The 23,993-nt window shown below is 28.5% G+C and overlaps 2 protein-coding genes and 2 long non-coding RNA genes across 14 annotated transcripts in view; 1 reads left to right on the top strand and 3 right to left on the bottom strand.

The window, feature by feature from the left end:
• Positions 1 to 347: 347 nt before the first annotated feature.
• LOC18588871 (uncharacterized) overlaps positions 348 to 23,993 on the bottom strand; it is a 76,096-nt gene continuing 52,450 nt past the window's right edge. For both annotated transcript variants that reach the window (XM_088809618.1, XM_088809621.1), the window contains 6 exons: positions 12,312 to 12,458; positions 10,948 to 11,094; positions 9,840 to 9,986; positions 8,755 to 8,901; positions 3,105 to 3,251; positions 348 to 2,645 (listed from right to left, as the gene is read on the bottom strand). In XM_088809618.1, the coding sequence (XP_088665744.1) occupies positions 451 to 2,645; positions 3,105 to 3,251; positions 8,755 to 8,901; positions 9,840 to 9,986; positions 10,948 to 11,094; positions 12,312 to 12,458 (2,930 nt within the window). In that variant the 3' untranslated portion in view covers positions 348 to 450. The remainder of the gene's footprint in view (positions 2,646 to 3,104; positions 3,252 to 8,754; positions 8,902 to 9,839; positions 9,987 to 10,947; positions 11,095 to 12,311; positions 12,459 to 23,993) is intronic.
• On the top strand, positions 4,795 to 8,382 carry LOC148760671 (uncharacterized). 9 transcript variants are annotated; one of them, XR_016028308.1, is made up of 7 exons: positions 4,873 to 5,201; positions 5,283 to 5,379; positions 5,474 to 5,528; positions 5,982 to 6,106; positions 7,018 to 7,297; positions 7,402 to 7,519; positions 8,128 to 8,382. It is a non-coding gene; the product is annotated as an uncharacterized LOC148760671 (long non-coding RNA). The 9 variants fall into 9 exon arrangements; XR_016028304.1 differs by having other exon boundaries at positions 4,874 to 5,201; positions 5,283 to 5,345; positions 5,435 to 5,528; XR_016028305.1 differs by lacking the exons at positions 4,873 to 5,201; positions 5,283 to 5,379 and adding an exon at positions 4,795 to 4,809 and having other exon boundaries at positions 5,435 to 5,528.
• On the bottom strand, positions 8,054 to 8,716 carry LOC148760672 (uncharacterized). The gene is made up of 2 exons (XR_016028311.1): positions 8,615 to 8,716; positions 8,054 to 8,580 (listed from the first exon to the last, which is right to left on the bottom strand). It is a non-coding gene; the product is annotated as an uncharacterized LOC148760672 (long non-coding RNA).
• On the bottom strand, positions 14,037 to 20,322 carry LOC148760673 (receptor-like protein 13). Of its 2 annotated transcripts, XR_016028301.1 has the most exons (8): positions 19,830 to 20,322; positions 19,522 to 19,680; positions 15,260 to 15,415; positions 15,058 to 15,132; positions 14,806 to 14,949; positions 14,648 to 14,726; positions 14,225 to 14,374; positions 14,037 to 14,147 (listed from the first exon to the last, which is right to left on the bottom strand). XR_016028301.1 is itself a non-coding variant. In XM_088809626.1 (7 exons), exons 1-7 carry the CDS (start codon positions 20,266 to 20,268, stop codon positions 14,305 to 14,307), a joined length of 1,122 nt encoding a protein of 373 aa, XP_088665752.1. In that variant the 5' UTR covers positions 20,269 to 20,322; the 3' UTR covers positions 14,167 to 14,304. The 2 variants fall into 2 exon arrangements, 1 of the variants encoding a protein (XP_088665752.1); XM_088809626.1 differs by lacking the exon at positions 14,037 to 14,147 and having other exon boundaries at positions 14,167 to 14,374.

Raw genomic sequence — 23,993 nt, forward strand, 5'->3', positions numbered from 1 at the left:
CCAAATTCTGGTTTGCATTCTTAACAAAATTATCAAAGAAGACACTGCTAAATGTACAAAGGAAAACTGCTATATTTTTACTCACCATGTGAGTAGTTTGATTTAATAATGGTGGATCTGCAACAACTCCTACATGAAGGAGGTTGCCAATGAAAGTTTCATTTAGCAGAGAAAATGGTTAGTAACACAAATTAGTAACATGCACAACAAAAACTAGTAAAGGAGTTACAAATGTCATGATCAATACTGTCATTTGTATTGTTGAGGAGTGAATTTTGCCGCTCATTTTGTTCTAGAGATGATCCAAGCTTGCTACTTGCAAAATGATTAATTGGTCAAGAAACATATTGTAGTAGAATTTCCGTAGACAGGCTCTTTATTCAAATTCTTAACAAGAAAGGTAAAAGTTTGAAGCTTTTTGGTGGAAATGTAAATCTATTGGCTACATATTCAACAATGGAATTCTCTGGGGAGATTGTCTACCACAAAATAGTAGCATGAAGTCATGCCTATTTCGATATGATAGAACCATGCTCGCCTCCAGTAAGGATTTACGTAAAACACAACAGCAATACCCAATAGCACTATTATGTAAGACACGATGAAACTCACATAAAAGACATCCATGTCAATTGAACAATCTTCTTCTCTAGCCTTTTGTGTCGATGATGGTTCAATTGCAGAGCAGTTCTTTTGCAACGGTGCACCGCAAAGAAAACGATTTCCCAAGTAGCTGCTTTCTTCAAATGTTGCAAATTGTGCGGTCCTTGCAGGTGTACTTCCAGATAAATTATTGAATGCCACACTGAAAAAAGACAAGAAAGTCAACCCCACAAGTTGAGGAGGGATTTTCCCGCTCAAGTTGTTGTAAGAAAGATCTAGACTTTCAATTTGCCTAAGCTTAGAAAGTGCTGACGGGATTGGCCCTGTCAAACAGTTGTGAGATAGGTTCAAAGTAAAAATCTTTAGGAAGTTTTCGACTTCATGGGGTATCTCACCAGTCAACTTGTTGCAAGAGAGATCAATTCCAGACAAGTATGTAAGGATTCTTCCCTTGTAAGAGTAGGATATGTTTTTGGTTGTGAACTCTATTGCTTCTTCAGTGGAGAAAGAAGTATTAACTCGGGCAACAGTAGTGACATAATGGACATAATCTTGGGATATATCATTCAGTGTTGTAATCTTCAAGCAAGAGGGAATAATACCAGAAAGATTATTATGAGAAAGATCAATCAAGCTTAAGTGACCCAACTTGCATAACTGAATTGGAATCTCACCTTCAAAATGGTTGTTATTTAGGAGAAGATAACTCAATTGAGAAAGCTTGCCAATCCAATTTGGAATGTTTCCACTTAAGAGGTTATTGCTGAGGTCTAATGTCACCAAAATATTGCTGTTACGAAATGCATTTGTTAGCTGCCCTTGTAGCTTGTTTTTAGATAAATGAACTTGACTAATCCATAAAGGGCTGAAGCAAGATGGTAGACTCCCAGAGATGTTGTTAGCTGAAAGGTCCAGAAGTTTAAGTTTAAGATTGAGCTGGCAAAACTCCACGAGGATTGAACCTCCAAGATGATTATTTGCCATGATAATTTCTTCCAAACTTGACATATTCCCCATCCACTTCGGTATCCCACCAAAAATTACGTTATTGCTTAAATCTAACCTTGACAATCTTGACAAATTCTCCATCCATCTTGGTATCTCATCAAAGAGTTGATTATTGCTAACATCCAATATTGACAAAAATGAGCAATTAGACAAACAATCTGGGATGCTTCCAGAGAAGTTATTCCTATCCACTTGCAACTCTCTCAAGTTTGTCAGGCTAAAATTTGCAGAGAAAATCTGGCCTTGCAGTCTGTTGTTTGATAATATGAGGACACTTAATAAGGAGCAGCCCGTGGCCAAGTGTTCGGGTAATCCACCCGACAATTGATTGTTAGACAAGTCCAAGGATCGTAGGGAATTCATACCACCGATGGAAGCCGGAATGCTACCGCCAAAAGAATTTTTTGACATGTTCAGAAACGTTAACGATGGTAGTTTTGCTCCAATTTCTGTTGGGATGCTGCCATTGAAGAAATTGATGGAGACATCTAAACCTGATAAATCCAAATGTGAAGCGAATGGTAGCCGAAAAGGTCCCGATAGGGAGTTGTTGATGAGAATTAGTGACTGTAATTTCTTGTTGTTTCCCAACAACCAACCTGGGAACTGCTCTCCCTTGAAATAGATGTTAGAGAGATCAACAAACTGCAAGTCATGTTGATGATAGAGGAATTGAGGAAATGATCCCACATCTCCACAACAAGATAAACTGATTCCATTCAGTTGGAATCTTGGGCTCAAATGATGCATCTCGGTTTCAGCATATATGGAATTATTGTCTGCATAGACATACTTGAGCTTTGAAAGGTTGAAGAAGGGTCCTAATGAGCTCGGGATTTGAAAGTTATTATTTGAAAGTGTCAACGTGCTGAGGGACGTTAGACTCTTAAGGAAAAATATATTACCAGAAAATTGATTGGAAGAGAGATCTATATTTTCAAGGGACGTGAAGTTGGAGAAGCATTCCGACAAATTACCCTTTAGATTATTATAGCCGATATCAACCTCTCGAAGATGCGTCGATTCACAAAATCCTATAAACGTATTATTATATCAATTATTAAACATTAAAGAGGTTTGTCCCCATAACAAGAAAAAAAAATAAAAGGGAAGGAAAAAAAAAACATAAACAAATAAACATGAAACAGCTATTCCGTCCCTTGGATCTCGTCAGTTATTGACTCTCCACAATATTTAAAGAGTTAAAAAGAAAAAGGGATAATATATATAGGAATTGCATGTTGAGGTGTTTTGTGTTTGTTTAGTATGTTTCATTACCTTTTAAATGGGTATGATAGAAGAGTGATTTTAATTTGGATAATGTTCAAATGCAAAAGTGATAACACAAATAGGACAGAGGAATAATGTTCAAATGCATGCAAAAGTGACAGCATGAATAAGACAAAAAAAGTACTTAAAATAAGGTAAATGTAACTTAGAAACAGAATAGAATAGCAAAACAGAAATTAAGAGAGGGTAATATCAATCTCAACCTTGTTTTGGTAAGGTGCCATTGAGTCCACAATTCCATAATGATAAAAACTTCAAAGAAGGCATTGCTCCAATTGTTTGAAGAATGTTGTTTTCCAGGGGAGTGGAGTATATGCGTAAAGATTCCAAATTCTTCAAATGATGTAGGCCTATATTGCAAGAACAAAAAAAATTACAGAAATAAAAAAGATATATTTTCAAGTGCAAATAATATTAATAATAATAATATGTGGGTAGATAATAGATACGCAGTCAACTATATACATATATTGTTTCATTAGGTTGATTATATTGTTTTGCTTTTTTATTCTTTGAGCATAGAGGGGTTTATTTGACAGACCCAATAAGTTATAAATTATTGAAAAATTTAAGGAACATTCATTTAATAAATTTTTCTAATTTTAGATAAATGATTTTAAATAAAAGAATTTAGCACTATTCTAAACTACAGTCTTACTCTCTTAAAACTCTTTTCTGTTTTTACAATTATAATATAATTTTCTGTTTTTTTTCCTTAGCAACTATATTACAAAAGCTAATAAAGTTTCTTCTTCTTCTTTTTAAACAAATATATTACTTTTTTCCTTTTACTTTTATCATTTTTCCCTACTTTATACTTAAATGATCACTTGAAAAACCTATTTCCATTCGAATTTTCATCCTCATATATATCCTATCATAAACCACAATTTTAACAATTATCTAAAAATAAATATTAAGATACTTAATCAAAAAATTTTTTAATCTAGTAAAATAATTAAAAAAATATATCAACAAAGTTAAAGGACTACAAATAAAAATTGATAATGACAATTTTAAACAAAATCAACAACTTTCCATACATTTTAAGGCACTATATTTTTCATTAATTATATAAATTTTTATATCATCATTTACTATTTTTTTCATTAATGATTAAAATTTATTGTAATATTTATCTTTGCGGCCCAAGAAAAATCACCTACTAATATTTATGTTATGAGTATGCAATTTAAAATCTTAATATATGATGGCATGAGCTAATTAATGGATGGTTGACCAAGTGGTCTATATATTCTTCAAAAGAAGCAAACTTACATAAATGTAAATAGGAACATCCACTAAATATCATAGCTTCACGAAATTTATTAAATTGTTGTGGTTTTTTTTTTTCTCTTTTATTTGGTGCAGGAAGGGTCTAGGGCAAATAGACTTATAAGGAGTGATACACATTATTGAAAATTTTATGGAACATTCATTAAAACGAGTTCTTTTAATTTTGAATAAATGATTGTTTGAAGGGTCAGTGATAAAAAAATATCACTACAACATAAATGGGTTTTAACAACACAATTTTAGCTGCACTTTTATTTTGCATCTAAAGAATTTGTCATAGTATTTGGACTTTAAGATTTATATGCATTTTTTATTTTGCAGCTCTTAAAAAATTTCATAACTTTTATATTTCTTTGTTTTAATTAAAAAAATTAACTCTTACATCTTACAATCTTTCTTTCTCTCTAAATTAAAAAAATATCAATTATTTGTTTCTTTCTATTTTTCACTTTTCACACTAAACACAAAAAATAAAAAATATCTTTCTTTGATTCTCTTTTCCTTTACTCACCCCTTTTTTTTTTTTGAATTTTTCTTCCTTGTTTTGAAACATTTTTTGAAAATTAAAGGCACTAATTGGAGCAAAAACCTAATGTTGCAATGGTCTGAGAGGTAATGTAATACTAGTAAATTGGAGCATTAATCTTCCTAATACCCATCATTTGGGAATGTAGCCTTTGGTAGATTAATTTTTTGGGTCAGTTATCAGTCCAACAAGAGCCATATGAAAATTAATTTTTTGAAAATTAATGAACAAAACAATTTTTTCTTTTCATCTGTCTTCCCTCTATCTTTCTGCACCTCTTTCTTTTCTTCCAAAATCTTTCCCTTTCCCTCGGCGCACTTGTCCTCTCTAAATTCCAAAACCTCTTTCTTTTCTTTTTTACTTCCTTCGTTCATTGCTTTACCTAATTAAGCTAATTTCGCTTGTAACAATCTCACCTTTTTAATCTCATCTTCTTTCCCCCAAGAAACTAGGGTTTCGGCAAATGTTACCCCTTTTGGTACAAAACCAGGGCACTTGATTCTCAAATCTCTGTTTTTTTTTTTAATTATTATCACACGATTTAAGATTTCTTTTGTAGGACTTGATTGTTCCTTGATTTGATTCTTGCTGGCATGTTAATGACACTGAACCTATTTCAATCGTAATATTTTTTTTATTGGATTGATATGGGATTGGTATGGTTTGTTGTGTGTTTTTTAATCTCATTTTTTTTTTTGTGTGATGATTTAGGCAAACAGGCTCACCATTGTTTTGATGCAAACTTCGCAGAACAGAGCACCTAGAATGTTTGTGGATTATGATTCTACCAGTCAATCTATGGACAGTATGCTTTTTGTTTACTGTTGCTTATATTATCTTTGTTTTTGTTGTTGCTTACAATATGATTTTATCAGTCAAGCTATGAATAGGGGTTTGGAGGTGGAAAACAAAGCAATCAAAATTGAGCTTTATGATAGGATACATCATACGTTTCATACATTTTATAAAATTCCTATTGCATTAGTTTTCTTGAAAACAGCTTCTATTGTGGGCAATGGACTGTACCTTTTGGAAGTTGGCTTGTGGAGTTGAGAATGATTTTTAGATTTGATCGTGCATATGTCTTTTTTTCTCAAGAATGTATGTCCAAAATTGTTTATATTTCTGAGTTGCATTAAGAGGAAATGAATGACTGTGGTTTCAATATGATGCACTAGATGGAATCCCCTCTCTTCTTCCTTTCCATCATTTAAAAGATTTGACAATTTTAACAGTATATGCTATTTGTCGTGTGCAGGTAGATATATGTGGACTATATGAAAGGAAACTTAACAAGCTAAATCCAGCAACTCAGAACATCACGTATGACATTGGTGTTCTTTACAATTTTATTGATGGCCTTGCAAATATAATTGCCCTCGTGTATGACTCTCTCTCTCTCTTCCTCCACCTTTTTCTAGGATGTTATATTGTAGATATAAGTGCCATGTATTGTATGTTATATTGCATGTTTACTGAGTCATGTGTCAATCAAGTGTTACAATAACTGTCTTTCAAAGGCATGGATTTGTCATGTAAAACCTAACCTTAAGGAATAAGTATGTGTTTTCAGTCCATGAGTTATGATGGATTATTTCTTTTTCTGCTGAAACCCAGATGGGTTCGTGAATGAGTTTTGTCCAACTTATAACAATAGATATGCTGTATTGCTATTAATTTAGATTTTAGAGAGATAATAAGAGTTTTTTATTTTTGGTTTTGCTTTTGCTTTCTGCTTTGGAGACGGCTGTTAGAGTTCCTCTTTGTCCTTCATTGCAAAAGAACTTGTTTTTATCTATTTAGGAGAACTTACATTAGTGGCCATAGGTTAATTTGTCAATCTGTCTTCATTTTGAGTATTGTTGTGACTGCAACCTTTTTTATATGCTTACTGAATATAAGTAGGCGTTGTTACAACTATGTAATAGCATGATATGTCTTCTTCTCTGGTCAGTATTAGAGTATTACACTCAAAATTTTCTTGTTTCATCTGGTCTTCTCTCTGTAATTTTTAAGGTACAAACACCAAATATGCTATTCTTGAGGAGTCTTGGAATTTTTCTTGTTGAATTATTTGATACATATGACTTGAATTTGAAAATATGGTGATTTACTGAATGCTGGGATATTGATGTCGAATGATGTAAATACTGCCAATTCATTCACCACTTTCTGGAAAAATTTCACTATCTTGAACTTTCTGACCCCATGATTGTCTGTTGTGGACAATTAAGATTACTGTGGTGGAATATCTAAATACTTATCAAAGATCTTGAAATTGATTGATTTTGCAGTCAAAAGGGACACTTCAAATGGATGCCTTTTCACCATGTGATAAAAGATTGTGATTCTAGGAGGACATTCACAAGGCCTTGGAGTCATTGAAGACTGGACATCAAAAGGGAAGCATTTATTTTCTATTACAATTATTTTTTTTATTTCTTTCAATTCTCAAGCTTAGTTACTTATAACAATTTACAACTTAATCAGTCGCCATTGATCGGTTGCCAAGAAATGGAACAAATAATCAAACATCAAATATTTGATAATATATCTCTAAATCAGATTTATAAGGTTAGTAACTTGCAATCACTTTAAGAGTTTTTACAATTTTGATGTTCTAATTTGTAATATGATTTAAGTTTTATGATTTATGATGTCATTTTTATTTTTGTTAGATGGTGGAAGTCAATGTTCCTCAACTTCTCTTTGAAGAATAAAGGCACAACTTTGAACAAATGAGCCTAACAAGATACTTGGAAGAATTGATTCTAAATGCTACTCTTGATGAATCCTGTAAGTCATTTTATGTTAATTAATTGATTGTTCATGGCTGGACATATTTAGATTCTTGTGCTGCTTTTTGAATTATTATTTAATTAAAATTCTTAAGGTGTTGCATAATTTATATATGAATGGAGTTTTGGATTTTTTTTAATTTTTATTTTAGAAAAGTAACAATTCTAGAAGTTTAAAACTAATGACAATGTGATTTTAAAACTTGGAGTTAGGGGCTCTTATGTGCAAGTTAGATTTATAGGATATCTAGTATAGTTACTCTAGAATCATTGAGCTAGCATGCATTCAAGCTATATTTGATTCATAGGAAGCCTTATCAAAGATGTTAAAACATAAGACACCTTTTTGCTTTCCAATCGCCAATGTTAAACTATGCATCATTTGACACTTGTGTAGTACCATGCTAAAAGAGAGTTAGATATGAAAGAGAACAAATAATGAATCTTTTACAATGTTAGCAGTTTTCTATGTTCTTTATTTTTTCTCCCTTTTTTGCTTTGTTTTCAAATCAAATCAAAGAGCACAGATAAATTTTTGTTAGTTGGTCAGTGAGTATGCTTTGTCTCATATTACATTATCAATTACTTGCAAATTAATCTCTGCAGGTAAGGAAGGCTGGGAACTGTAATGTCATATGGTTTTATTAGGTTGGAGAATGGACAAACCAATATGTACAGAGAGGAATTGGAGAGAAGAAGAGAGAAAGAGAGACTACTAAAATTAGTTGATCATTTTTAATGAAACCCCATATTGTACACGTTGTAAAGACCTTGAGGGTCCATGTTCCTAGTTGAAAATGGTTTTTGTGACATTTGACTTTTGAGGCATTAGTTGCTGCAATTTGATTTTAGAGGCACTAATGGTTTGTGAGCATTTTGTTTCTATCATAAAACTTATTGAATATTAGAAGGTTTTTGTGTCTCTATCTTGTAGCTTTTAGCTGCACATTTTATATGCTGTCATATGATTTAAGATTGCAGCCATATAGTATACAGCTGCACTTTAATTTTGCTGTTGAATCCCATAAACAAGTGCAGCCATACTTTTCCATACATTGGCTAAGGCTGCACCTAGAAAATGTGCAGCCTTAACCTAAGGCTGCACATTTTTCACCTATAGCTGCAATTTTTTTTGCAGCCAAAGGTGAAAAATGTTGTAGTGTATGTATTCAATCTAAAAAATAAAATAAATAAAATAGATTAATAACTGAAAAATTGAAAGATCCAACTTACCATTCATAGAGAGGTTGCCATTCACCTCACAATCAAGCACGTACAAATTCTTAAGAGAAGTCATTGCTCCAATATCTTGAATGAAGTTGGAAGGTAGAGATAAAAATTCCACGCTCAACTCTTCCAAACTTGTCAAAGTTTGCCAAGCTGTTCAATAAAAAAGCTATGAATTATTTTTCGAAAGACACAGTTGCAAATTACTAAAAGTTTATAATAAAAAAATTACTATTTAGACTTTGTTTGGCTGATATTTTTGTTTTGTTTTTTTTTTTGTAAAATATGAATAGAAAGAAAAAGTTAAAAAAATATTAGAAAATAAAAGACCAATAACAAAAAGCATAAAGTAAAAACAAAAAACAAAAAGTAAATATCAATGAAATCAAATTTTAAGAATTATATAAAAATAAATATTTATTTCTTAATATTAAGTTACTTAATCAAGATTTTTTTTAAAATTAGTAAAAAAATTAAAAAATATATCAATAAAAGTGAATGGAATTCAAATAAAAATTGTTAATGACAATTTTAAACAAAAGTCAACAACTTTCACTTCAATTTTAACACACTATGCTTTTCATTAATTATATTAATTTTTATATTACTTACTATGTTTTTCTTTGATGATAAAAGATTATTGTAATATTTATCTTTGCGGCTCAAGAAAAATCACCTACTAATATTTATGTAATGATTATGCAATTTAAAACCTTAATATGTGATGGCATGAGATAATTAATGGATGATAAACCAAGTTCTCTATATATTCTTCAAAAGAAATAAACTTACATAAATGTAAATAGGAAGATCCCCTAATTAAATATCATAGCTTACCGAGATTTACTAAACTCTTTTACCCTTTTTTTTCTTTCTTTTTTATTTGGTGCAGGGAATGGTCTATTACAAATAGACTTATAAGGAGTGACATACATTATTGAAAATTTTTTGGAACATTCATTCAAAAGAGTTATTTTAATTTTGAATAAATGATTATTTGAATGACAAAGTGGTAAGAAATATGTATTTAATCTAAACAATGAAATAAATAAAATGGATAAATAAATAAAAAATTGAAAGACCACACTAACCATGCATAGAGAGGTTGCCATTCACCTCCCAACCAGACACTTCCAACCTTTTAAGAGAAGTCAGTATTCCAATAACTTGAATAAAGTTGGAAGGGAAAGATGAAAATTCCACACTCAACTCTTCCAAACTTGTCAAATTTTGCCAAACTGTTCAATAAAAAGTTACCAATTATGTTTCAAAAGATGTAGTTGCAAATTACTACAACTTTATAACTACATAAAAAGTAGTATTTAGATTTTATTTGGTTGATTTTTTTTTTATTTTTTATTTTTTGTAAAATATGAATAGAAAGGAAGAAAATAACAAATGAATACAAAAAAAATGACCAATAACAATAAGCATAAAGCAAAAAATAAAAAGTAAATATCAATCAAATTAAATCTTAATAAATAAGTCTCAAATATAGTTTACGTATATAGTTTGTATAACCTTATTTAAATGGGATGGAGTCAAGATTTTTAATAAAAGGACCAATATTAAATTTAATATAATATTAATTATTATTTTTATAATACTTTATATTAATTAAATTTATTTACATAGAAATGAATATATTAATTGTATTTACCATTGGAAAAATATATTTGAAAAAATCATTTGACAAAAGATAAAAGATCACATATGACAAAAGAATTTTATGGCAAAAGTTAACTATTAATTATATGAAAATTTGACTGTGTATATTGGAATAATCAAAGAAATTATTAAAACAAAAAGAACTCTGGCAAAATAAAAATAGTTTAAAAAAGTACAATAATGTAAATATTTGAGGAAAAAGGGTAGAATTTATAAGAATAAATATATGAAACAAAATAATTTAATAAAATTAATAGAGAGGGGGTGGGGTGGGGGCAAATAAGAATGATATCAAAAAACTGTTTACACATTTTAAATTTTATAATGAATTGTTTTAGATCCGTTCATGCTTGCTGTCTTTTCTGACTATATAGAAAAATTTGAAATGAAATCATAACAATAAAAAAGATATTGTTGAAATGCAAAAGTGACAACATCAATAAGACAAAAAAAGTACTTAAAAAGAAGGTAACTTCGAAACAGAATAGAACAGCTAAAGAGAAAACAAGAGAGGGTAATATCAATCTCAACCTTGTGTAGCTAAGGTGCCGTTGAGTCCACAATTCCATAATGATAAAGACTTCAAAGACGGCATTGCTCCAATTGTTTGAAGAAAGTTGTTTTCCAGAGGAGTCAAGTATATGCCGAGAGATTCCAAATTCTTCAAATGAAGTGGGCCTATATTGCAAGAATAAAATAAAAAGTACCGAAACATATAAAGATATATTTTCAGGTGCAAATAATATTAATAATAATAATAATAATATGTAGGTAGATAATAGATACGCAGTCAACAATACTCATATATTGTTTCATTAGATTGATTATATTGTTTTCTTGTTTATTCTTTGAGCAGAGAAGGGTTTATTAGACAGATCCAATGAGTTATAAATTATTGAAAAATTTAAGAAACATTCGCTTGATAAATTCTTCTAATTTTAGATAAATGATTTTAAAGAAAAGAATTTAGCACTATTCTAAACTACTGTCTTACTCTCTTATTACTCTTTTCTGTTTTTACAATTATAATATAAGTTTCTGTTTTTTTCCCGTAGCTACTATATTACAAAAGCAAATAAAGTTTCTTCTTCTTCTTTTTAAATAAATATATTGCTTTTTTCCTTTTGCTTTTATCTCTTTTCCCTACTTTATACTTAAATGATCACTTGGAAAACCTCTTTCCATTCGAATTTTCATCCTCATATATATCCTATCATAAACCACAATTTTAACAATTATCTAAAAATAAATATTAAGATACTTAATCAAAATTTTTTTTAATCTAGTAACATAATTAAAAAAATATATCAACAAAGTTAAAGGACTACAAATAAAAATTGTTAATGACAATTTTAAACAAAATCAACAACTTTCCATACATTTTAAGGCACTATATTTTTCATTAATTATATTAATTTTTATATCATCACTTACTATTTTTTCATTAATGATTAAAAATTATTGTAATATTTATCTTTGCGGCCCAAGAAAAATCACCTATTAATATTTATGTTATGAGTATGCAATTTAAAACCTTAATATATGATGGCATGAGCTAATTAATGGATGGTTGACCAAGTTGTCTATATATTCTTCAAAAGAAGAAAACTCACATGAACGTAAATAGGAAGATCCACTCAATATCATAGCTTCGCAAAATTTATTAAATTGTTTTACTTCTTTTTTTTCATTTGGTAAGGGTCTATTGCAAATAGACTTATATGGAGTAATATACATTACTGAAAATTTTATGGAACAATATTCATTAAAAAGAGTTCTTTTAATTTTGAATAAATGATTATTTAAATGACCAGTGCTAAGAAATATGTATTCAATCTAAACAATGAAATAAATAAAATGGATTAATAACTGAAAAATTGAAAAATCTCACTTACCATGCATAGAGAGGTTGCCATTCACCTCACAATAGTACAGGAACAAATTCTTAAGAGAAGTCAGTGTTCCAATATCTTGAATAAAGTTGGAAGGGAGAGATGAATATCCCACGGTCAAGTCCTCCAAACTTGTCAAATTTTGCCAAACTGTTCAATAAAAAAGTTACGAAATTAATTATGTTTCGAAAGACATACATTAGTTGCAAATTATTAAAAGTTTATAATAAAAAATTAGTATTTAGACTTTGTTTGGTTGATATTTTTGTTTTGTTTTGTTTTTTTAAAATATGAATAGAAAGGAAAAGTTAAAAAATAATAGAAAATAAAATACCAATAACAAAAAGCATAAAGTAAAAATAAAAAACAAAAAGTAAATATCAATCAAATCAAATTTTAACAATTATATAAAAAAAATATTTATTTCATAATATTAAGTTACTTAATCAAGATATTTTTGAAATTAGTAAAAGAATTAAAAAATATATCAATGAAAGTGAAGGTAATTGAAATAAAAATTGTTAATGACAATTTTAAACAAAATTCAACAACTTTCAATTCAATTTTAATCCACTATATTTTTCATTAATTATATTAATTTTATATCACTTACTATGTTTCTCTTTGATGATTAAAGATTATTGCAATATTTAGCTTTGCGACTAAGAAAAATCACCTACTAATATCTATGTAATGAGTATGCAATTTAAAACCTTAATATATGATGCCATGAGCTAATTAATGAATGGTTGTCCAAGTTGTCTATATATTCTTTAAAAGAAAAAGGTCTATGAAATCAAACAAGAAGAAAAACAAATATATATATATCATAAGTTGTACATATATATATCATAGCTTCACCAGATTCACTAAACTGTTGTACTTTCCTTTTCTTTTTTATTTGGTCCAGGGAACGATCTATTACAATTTACAAATAGACTTGTAATGAGTGATAATTATTATTGAAAATTTGGAACATTCATTAAAAGGAATTCTTTTAATTTTGAATAACTGATTATTTGAATTCTCTTACCACTGTGGTCAGACACTCAGACTCAGAGATTAAATAAAATGGATTAATAACTGAAAATTTGAAAGATCTAACTTACCATTCATAGGGAAGCTGTGGTTCACCTCATAGCCATACATGTACAACTTTTTAAGAGAAGTTAACTATTAACTATGTGAAAGATAACTATTTCAAAAAATATATTTGAAAAAATCATTTGACGAAAGATAAAAGGTCACACAAGACACAAGAATTTTATGGAAAAGGTTAACTATTAACTATATGAAAATTTGACTATATATATTGGAATAATCAAAGAAATTATGTTAAAACAAAAAGAACTCAGGGGAAATAAAAATATTTTAAAAAATACAATAATATAAATATTTGAGAAAAAATGGTAGAATTTATAAGAATAAATATATGAAACAAAATAATTTAACAAAATTAATAGAGAGGGGGTGGGGTGGGGGTAAATAAGAATGATATAAAAAATTTGTTTTTACGTTTTAAATTTGATATTGAGTAGTTTTAGATCCGTTTATGCTTTGGTTTGGTGAAAAGAGCCACCCAAGACCAAGTTTTCCAAGTTCGTAAAATTGTGCAAATTATCTATTCAACAAAAACAATGAATATATCAATGTGAAGGCAAGAAAGAGTGTTGGTAATACAAATAATTATAGGAGCAAAGCATATTTTTCACATTCATTATTACTTACTTTCTGTAGTAATTCTTCCGTTAAAACTAAATCCAAGCAAACGAAGAGTCTTCAACGACGAGAACAAGCTCAGTGATTGCAGTGGAAGGCTACAACCGGTACTTATTACTCCTGTAAATGAGGCAATTAACCAAATGCAATGTATCTTTAAATACATAAAAAGACTTTTTCTCATTTTGTTCCAGTACCCTTATAAAGTATAAATTTTCAATAGGAAACTGGCAAATCAAGTAGTCTTCCCTGTAGAAGCAAATGCAATCTTCTAATCTCATGACAAATGACGGTCACATGAAGTGCACAATCCTTGTAAGTTGTATAGTATTTTCATTTTTGAACAGCTAAAATTTCGTTGAGAGTAAAAGTTAGAGAAGTACAATGTCTCTCAAAAGTGTTGATACGAGATATTAATTACTACTTAAATAAGTGCATAGTTTAATATTTCATTAACATAAATATCAAAGAACCAGTGAAATAAGAGATTGCCTGCATTGAAGAGTTGGTAAAGGTTTTGGTAAATTTTAATTTTAAATTTTTTAAGGCATCTGTTTAGAAATATTAAATTTATTTTTGAATAGTTAGTTCAAACATGCACAAATTGATGAAGACACAACTTAGCAATACCGTCGTAGGTCGGATTGTCAAAATTGCAGTAAATATGCATGTTCTCCAAGTTGCTGAAAGCATCTAATTCTGAGGAAAATCACAAATAAAATTAATTAAATTAAAATAGAACATAATAATATGAGCATTGAATTGAATCCTTGATTACCTATTGGCCCTCTCAATATGTTACTTATTATATACAAAGACTTCAAATTTGAGAGCACACCAAGAAATGAGAATATGCTGTTGTTGAAGAGATTTTCACTTAAACCAAGCACCTCAAGTTTGATGAACCTCAATTGTCCTTTTTCTGTAAAAGAGTTACGTAATTTCATCTCTAAAGGAATATTTAATAAACTTACATTCGATATATGTTTGAAAGATAAATAATTAGTTAATAAATAAGGCCGACTTATACCTTGAAAGGATCCGAAACTTTCAATTTCATTTCGGCCTAGATACAATTCCTTTAAATTTATCAAATGACTGAATTCTGTTCAAAACCAATAAAATATATCAGCCCACTCATACGGAAGGATGCACCCAATAAGCGCTTTCACAAATTAAGCAATAAGATTTTAAGAGGAAAAAGAAAAAAACTTAAAAGCAAGCCTACATACCTAGCATAGGAACAGTTCCTTGTAATCCACACCCCTGCAAACGTAATGATTTTAAAGATGTAAATCCGTTTAGATGTGACAAGACGTCATTTCCTAATATGTTACCACGTAAATCCAGAGTCTCCAAATTCTTCAACTTTGATAGTATATTAATACCTGGTACCAATAATATTAAAAAATTATCAATATTATATATTAGTTGCAAAATTTATTTATTTCATGCTCATATATATATATATATATATACACACACGTTAGTCTTTGTTGCACATGTTGTTGAGATTTATTGAAGATGTAAATTTTTAATTTTTATATTGAATTTTATTTTTTTAATAATAAAAATAATATTCTAATGAATAAGTAATAATAATATATAATTTATAATGTAAAACATTATATACTGCAGATAATTACATTAATTTTTTTTGGTCATTATATATATTTTCCTTTAACTTGAGCTCTAGTGATCTTAAATAATACTAAAAACAAAAATGGAAAAAACTCCTTTTATCAAAACAAATTAATAGTTGAACTAATAATAAAGTGTAATCTGATTTGTATGTTTAACTTATTGTTAATAAGTAATATCATGATCAAGTTTGTAGATCATGATTGTCAATTCTTATTCAATCAACATTTAATGATTATACTTTAATGTAAAATGCTAAAATTTATTCACTCCAAAAAAAATGCTAAAATTTACAAAATTTTACATAGAAAATCGACAGATTACTCTTAAAAGTTTAATAAGTAAATGATGAGATGCATAAATAACTTAAATTAAACATCAATTAAAATAAATTTAAGGAAAAATAGGGTAATGAAAAACATGAATTATCAATACATAGATCCTTCCACCAATAAATTATTGCTCAATACCAATGAGGCATTTTTTTAGGAAGGAGAGGAGAAGGCTCCTAAAACCTTTCGAATACACAGTAAGGTTTAGTTTCTATATATAATCTCCATCCATATTCGTCAACCAAAAAACACATTATTACGTTATTAGTGTTGGTTCATGTGATTATCACTTGAGCAAAATAAATCAAGAAAATTACTTTCATATAGAATATGCTCACTAAATAGTTTTTTAGTAATAACCTCAAAAACGTTAATTAGTTGTTTTAAATATCTATATGATGGCTTTGTAATATATTTTCTTAAAACTATAAGGATGATTCTATGATAAATACTTAAAAAAGCATAGTAACATGTTTTTTTAATTTTGAAGTGAGTAAATTGAATAACATTAAGAATAGACTATTTACATGTCAACATCTAACTCATAATCAAATCTTAGGACATGTCTTATAATTAGATAAAGATGGTGGTGGGATGCATTATGCTAAATTCATTGGCTTAATTATAGTTTAAATGTTAAAGTTTTAAAATTGACTGTTTAAAACTAAGAATAACAACGTATCCAAAAATAGAGAAGACCAAAAGAAGGGAAATTTATTTAGATAATGGTCCAATGACTTTCATATAGTCTTATATTAAAGAAATCTATATAAATTATTATATTATTAAAGAATTTACATATGCTTGTTGTAGACATTTCATTTTGTCTCGGTCATTTTTATAAATTTATGTAATAAGTTAGACTAAGATCGTTTTTTTTTAATAATTAACCAAATTTTTAGTTTTTAGCTTTTTATGCTTATTTTTATTCAGTCTTTGATTGGGTTGATTATGAGATTAATGGGCCTTGAGCTGGATGGTTCAAATTGCAAAAAATAAAATTAAAAGATAAAAAAAATCAGAAAAGAGAAAAGGAATTAGAATTTGATAAAACTAAAATTTTTGTTTGGGTTTATCAGATTTATAAAGATTGCTATTAATCTGATAAATCTCATCCCTATTGTTTTGGAATGAAAAATATAAAAGCCCTCCGGTAGGAAAAGAACATTAAGTAATTACACAAAAAACACAATATAAAAGAGGGGAGGCTTTCGGATTTTTGAGTTTTTTTTTTTAGGATTTGGTTTCGGCTTTTTGGTTTTTGGAAGAAGAGAGGTGTTGGCGAGCATACCAATCGGTGGAAAGGTAGAAAAAATGGATACCGGCTGACGCAAAATCCGGTTATCGACGGCTACTTTAGGTTTTTAGAGCTTTCGATTTTTTATTCTAGGAAAATAAAAGTTCTTTGTTTTTGTGAAATCCATTTCAATTAGACAAAAGAGGAGGTTGAGAGGAAAAGAAAAACACTAACAAGTCATTGCTGGCAGTAGTGAAGGTGGCGGTCTATCGCCAGAATCTGGTACAAGAACGACAAAAGAGGGAGAGGGAAAACCTAGAGAGTAAAACGGAAGAGTTAGAAGACGGTGGGAGAAGAAGCAAATAAAGGAGAAAAGGATGACTTTTCTCTTTTAGGGTGGCACAACATGATGTCGTTTTGGTAGTAGGAGAGGGGCACAAAATGATGTCGTTTTGGTAGTAGGAAAGGGGCACAAAATGATGTCGTTTTGGTAGTAGGAGAGGGGCACAAAATAACGTTTCTTTAAAGAATAAGGGAGGAAGAAAAAACGCTTTGGGCCAGATCTGACCCATGTCTATTGGGTCAAGCCCAAAAGTGCTGGGGAAAATCCAAAAACTATTTTTACTAGGAAGATTATTTCTAAATAAATACAAAAAAATGTGTGTAAAAATAAATATATAATAAGTAAAATATTTAATAAATTACAAATTTTATCGTGGTATTTATTTGCTTGCATAATTGGTATTTAATTTTAATCATGCATATAAATGAAAATCAACCAATAATGAAATTTAAGAAAGTTGTAAATAATAATTTTTTTTGAAAAAATTTAGGTGAGAAAATATTCTTAATTTTTATCAAAAGTGTTAGAGAATTTAGAAAAAATTTCAACATTTCATTTTTTTAAAAAAATTAAAATGGAAAAATAAAGAAATGAAATAAAATGTCTAAAAATTGTAAATAGATGAAAATCCTCTAACGTGGAATTTTAAAAAATTTGTGAGTGACAATTTTTTTTGAAAATTTCTAGAAAAGGAAATTTTCTGAACTTCTACCAAAAGCTTTGAAATAAATCTCAAATTATTATTAGTAAAAAATAGAATCCATTAAAAAGTACTGAAAACTAAAAAAAGAATTCGAATTATGTGAAACCTATATATAGACTCGTGTTATAACTTATGATATAAAAGGTCGTTTTATTCCTTTAGTTGCTTTTTCAGTATTTGTTATGCAAGCTGCTTGTCATATTCTAACAAGGTTTTTTTTTTTGGTATTTTGCTATTTAGATTTTTTCATGTAAAGCATATTTGCGACCTTCTAAGCTTAAGAAAAAAGAGATACCTGGCGGAATAGATACTGATGAAACTTTTTGAAGCTATATTTTGTAACATAAATCTATTTAAACAAAATAAAAAAAAAACATACAAGTCAAGACAAAGACCACCTTCAACAAAAAAATCAACCAATATTATTAATCTAAATAGAAATTATAAATCATCAACAACAAATATAAAAAGGAAAAAAAACCAAAAAAATACAAACACAAAAGTAATTGAAAAAAAAGCAAATGATACAAACCAAAAAAGGAAAAAAATGAAGCTAAGTCAATTTTGAGAGATTTTATGGGTTTTAGGGAAAAGAAGAGATTGGGGGTTATAGCGGGAGAGATGGTTATCAAATGACACAGAAAGAAAAAAAAATAGTGAAAGGGAAAGAAAGGAAGAGAGGAAAGGGGAGGGACGATCAGATTGGGAAAGGTTAGTTTTGAGAAAGAAAAAGGGGGAAGGTGTCTGATAGGGAAAGAAAAAGAAGAGAATGCCAAGATTAAGTTTTGATACGGGTTGAAATGATGTGTTTTGGATAGAAAGATTTTAATATAGTTTAAATTTTATTAAGAACAATTTACTTTAAGAAAGACTTGAATATATATATATATATATATGCAACCAAATAGATAAAAAATAGTTAATATTTAATTTAATACAAATTAATTTAGTTTTTTATAATTATTATTATTACATAAAATTAGTTGATATTTAATTTAATAAAAAATTATCAATTAAGGAAAGTTTATTTTAATAGGACCTTTAATGTTAATAAGAAAATATATCATAATTAGTTAATATTTTAATTTAATAAAAATCAATAATAAAAGATAAAATGAATAATTTAATAAATTATCAAGAATATATATATCATTTACTTTTTATACTTTTGGAGTTGTACTTTAATATATAGTTATGATATAAAAAAGTACGGTAAAATAAGAGAATAATAACTTTACCATTGATAGAATTTGATTCTGTGAATTGGTTGTTGGCTAAATATAAAGACTTGAGAGATGAAAGTCCACTTAAAGATGATAAAATACTATCATTGAGATTATTGTTGCTTAAGTCAAGAATCTCTAATTTGTCCAATTTCAATGACAATCTTTCAAAACCTACAACAAGGAAAAAGTTTTTTAATATCACAGTTAGAGAGAGAAATGAAAAAGAAAATTTAATTAAGATAAACAAGTAATAATAAATGAATTTTCAAATGGAAACAAATTTGTAGACGTTGCAGTTAGTAAGGAGAAAGTGAATGAACCTCCATTGTGAACACAACCAGCGATGGAATTTCCACTCAAATGAAGACTCTTCAATTCCTCGAAGGGAAGAAACAAAGACGTGTCGAGATACCAATAATCCCACCCAGTACTCCCACTGTTCCATTCAGAAATGTAAATTTCATAACCTTCATCCGAATAATATCCATCATAAGCTAAATCAGAAGAGGTTAAAGTTGTTGTAAGATTAAGGAAGAGTCGTGTCACTCGTCCAGTGGTGGGATTGCACTCAACCCTTTCCCATTCACAACAATCGGAAATACTCTCATTTCCCTCTGCCCAGTTATGTAGACCCTTAATATTATGGAAGAACGGTTTGAGTTGCAAGAGAGCAATTTTTTCTTGCTCCCAGCAACCATCACACCACCCTTCAAGCAAGATTAACGCTACTAGAAACATCCACAACCATTTAGACTCCATCTCACACACTCTGATTACTTAATATAATTCTGCCTCTATGCATTTGGTAGTGCTGCGCCCTTGTGCTTTATATACTACAAGAAAAGGAGGCAGCCCTGTTTCGAAGAAATTCATCAAAACAAGGCCCACCCATCGGTAATTGATTTTTTCTTTTTCATAAAATTGAAAAGTCAATTCTTCTCGGTATTAATCTATTATTACTACTTCTTTGGTTTGGCGCAGGTTAATTAGGAACCTTAAAGGTTTAACTTTCTTTTTTGTTTTTTACGTCTTTGGATTAGTTTTTTAAATATAAAGATAATTTAATAACTTTTGTGAATATAAAAAGAAGTATGATTTTTTTATATATTTGAGGAGGAGAATTCAATTTTTACTTTTTTTTAAAAAAAATCATATACTAATCAATGAGTCAAATGTTCGACACAAAAAATATGAGTCTTTAATTGCAAAGATCCATCTATATTAATTATAATATCATAAATTCGAATACCATATAATAATTATTAAAAATGATGATAAATGTAAATCTCACATATATCTTGCACATAAATATAATAATAATTATTTTATTTAATTTTAAATTTTTTGGAAAAATATTTAATTTTAAATTGAATGTTAATACTAACCATACCAACAAAAACGCTTACTCGTTTCCTTTTCCTAATCAAAGCTTTTTGTTTTGTTTTTAACCACCTCATTTTTCACAAAAAATGGATGAGTATTTCTATTATTGTTATTTTTGATTTAGCAGCCATGCTAGGGTTATTTTCAAATTCCATACCAATACTCCACAATTAATTAAGGGTGAAATTAGGCCCGCTTGTAGCTTTCCTATCGAGTATAAAGTTTTAGATGAAGGTGTGAAATATAAATATATATGTTTCTTTTAAAGCATTCATGAGCTTTCATTGGCAATCAAGAACACTTTCATAAATATATGTTATTGTCATGATCAATTGATGTCTAGACTTTTGTCTAAGAGGATGCATTATTCAAGAGACCTTGACTTAGGCGTCAACCACGAAATCAGTCCTCTCATGTATATATAAAGAAACCTGAGTTTGGTTTAGTTGGTTCATTTGCTAATTACACTTTTGTTTACAGAAAGCAAAAAATGCATTTAGATAAGAAAAATGATAAAATTTTTTGAAGAATATTATATTGAAAATATAAAAATATATGATATTTTGAAAAATAAAAGGGATTGATTTGAAAATTAACACCTAATGAGTTGTTTGGCCTCAAAATTGGAGTTTTAATAAATTTCATTCCACTTGCGCACTTGTCAAATTCCTTATCATTTCACGATTCTACTAGGAAAGTACTCTTCAGTCTTCATGCAAGGCTTCTTTGTGGAAAAGTGTGCAGGGACTTTGCCTGCAAAGATCAGTCCATATCAACTATAATATCATAACTTCGAGTACCATATAATAATTATTAATATATAATAAAAATAAATTTCAGTTTAAATAAAAATATAATAATAATTTTTAGTTTTTATTTAATATTTCTTTTAAATTAAATCTCATATTAAAATTTTAAAATTTAACAATGGTAACAATATCAACAGAAAATATTTATTTTTTCTCTTTTCCTAATCAAAGCTTTTGTTTTGTTGTTAACCACCTCAATTTTCATAAGAACGGGATGAGTAGTTCCATTATTATTATTTTTGTTTTAGCAGCCATGCAAGGGTTGTTTTTAAATTTCATACCAGTATTCCACAATTAATTAAGAGAGAAATTAGGCCCCATTATAGCTTTTATATCGAGTATCAATGTTTGGAGGAAAGTGTGGAATATAAATATAAGTTATTTTATGATCAGTTGATGTCTATACTTTTTTGTAATAGACTCCATTATTGAGGAGACTTTAACTTAGGTGTTGTGTAATGGACTATATCATTGAGGAGACCTTTACTTAGGCGTCGTGTAATAGACGATATTATTGAGGAGACCTTGACTTAGGCGTCAACCATGAAATCGACTCTCATTAATTTTTTCTCATTTTATTTTCCCGTGTTGGTGAGCATTTAATCCCCTTTAGATTTCAATAGCTATCCCTTTATTAATTTTTTTTTTCTTTAAAACTTCGAGATCCATTTGATGGTAAGTTGGTGAACTAGTATATGTGTCTTTATATTTTTATATTCCCCTTACTCTGAGTCCAAATACCAAATTTGGAAACAATTTGTAACTTTCCTTTTCAAAAATTGGTCTAAGTAAAAGTAAATTATAAAAATGTATATATCATATTTCATTAAAAATTGGTGAATATTTTTTACATAACATATTCAAATGCATCTCTTTCATATCTAACTTAAACCCTCTTTTATATAAATATATATATATATATATATATATTTCTTAATACCTGCTGTCAATTAATTATAAAAAAGTTTGAGTATTATGGTTTATTTTATATCTTCATGGCAATTTATTTAATTCAAGTTAATCTTATGATACAAGATATGACATAGATAACATATCAATTTGACCATTGATAGCAGGATTGTTATCTTAAATATATTTACAATCTATTTTTAAAGATAAAAGTTCAAATAAAGATGATGTAATGTAATTGTCGAAATAATTATTATTTAACTCAAAAGATTTATCTAATTTTAATGACAGCCTTCCAAAATATACATAATTATTAGTGATCTTATCAGAAGAAATCACAAAACTTTTAAGATGAACGATAAAATAACTAAATGGATTTAGCTATGACAAAAATATTTATTGGAATGTTTTCCCTCCCGTTAGCAAACCAATTTTTTAATAGAAAATTAAAATAAAAAAATTCCAAAAAAAAAAAAAATGCCAAGCGACGCCCGTGATTGATAGAAAATGCTCAACCTGACTTCTTTTTTGAACTGCGAAAGCGTGTGGGGGCCTTAAAGTCTTGGAAAACAAAAGGACAACACTTTTTTGACCAGGAAAAATTGAGCAGAGTTGGCATCCATATTCCATTCTAACCCTAGACATAAGTTTGGACGTATCTGATAGTGCCACTTTTTTGAGGGAAAATGAAAGAAGAGGAAGAAAAGTTATTTTTCTTTCCTTGTGTTTACTACGAAGAACGAAAAACAAAATAAAAAAAAGGTTATGCATAAAATTATAAATAAGATGTTTGATTTAAAAGAAAGAGTTATTTCCTCTAATTATTAAAATGGTCGTGAAAAAAGAAAAGCTTAGATTTGACAACATCTTTTTGACCAAGAAAAATTGAGCAGACCTTGACAAAATTGGCATCCATTCTAACCCTTTATACAAGCTAGGACGTATATGAATACATGATAGTGCCACATTTAGAAATTTACACCATATTTGAATATTATTTTTCTTTCACTCTCTTCTTTCCTCTTTCCTTCATATCAAACATACTTAAAAATGAAAGCATTAAGTAAAGTTTTTTTTTTTAAGCATTAAGTAAAATTTGTGAAGTTTTCAATTAAAAATTTCAAATAAAAATTAGAATTAGAATTAAAGTCAATAAATTGATGCCATCTAATTATATGGAAAATCAGTCAGTTTGTGAGAAGTTTCTTTGGTAGAGTTCTTTTTTTTTTATTGAGATTGTGTTTATTAACAATAAAATCAAAATTACATCAGTAACGAGGTTGTCTTTTTAAAGAATTCTACTAAAGAAACTCTACCAAAGAAACTCCTCACAAACTTATATGGAAAATCTTTCTGATATGACTATGAGCAATTGAAAATTTT

This window comes from Theobroma cacao, chromosome 9, assembly GCF_053813885.1.
Source record: "Theobroma cacao isolate CCN51 chromosome 9, ASM5381388v1, whole genome shotgun sequence".
In the NCBI taxonomy this organism is placed as follows: domain Eukaryota; kingdom Viridiplantae; phylum Streptophyta; class Magnoliopsida; order Malvales; family Malvaceae; genus Theobroma; species Theobroma cacao.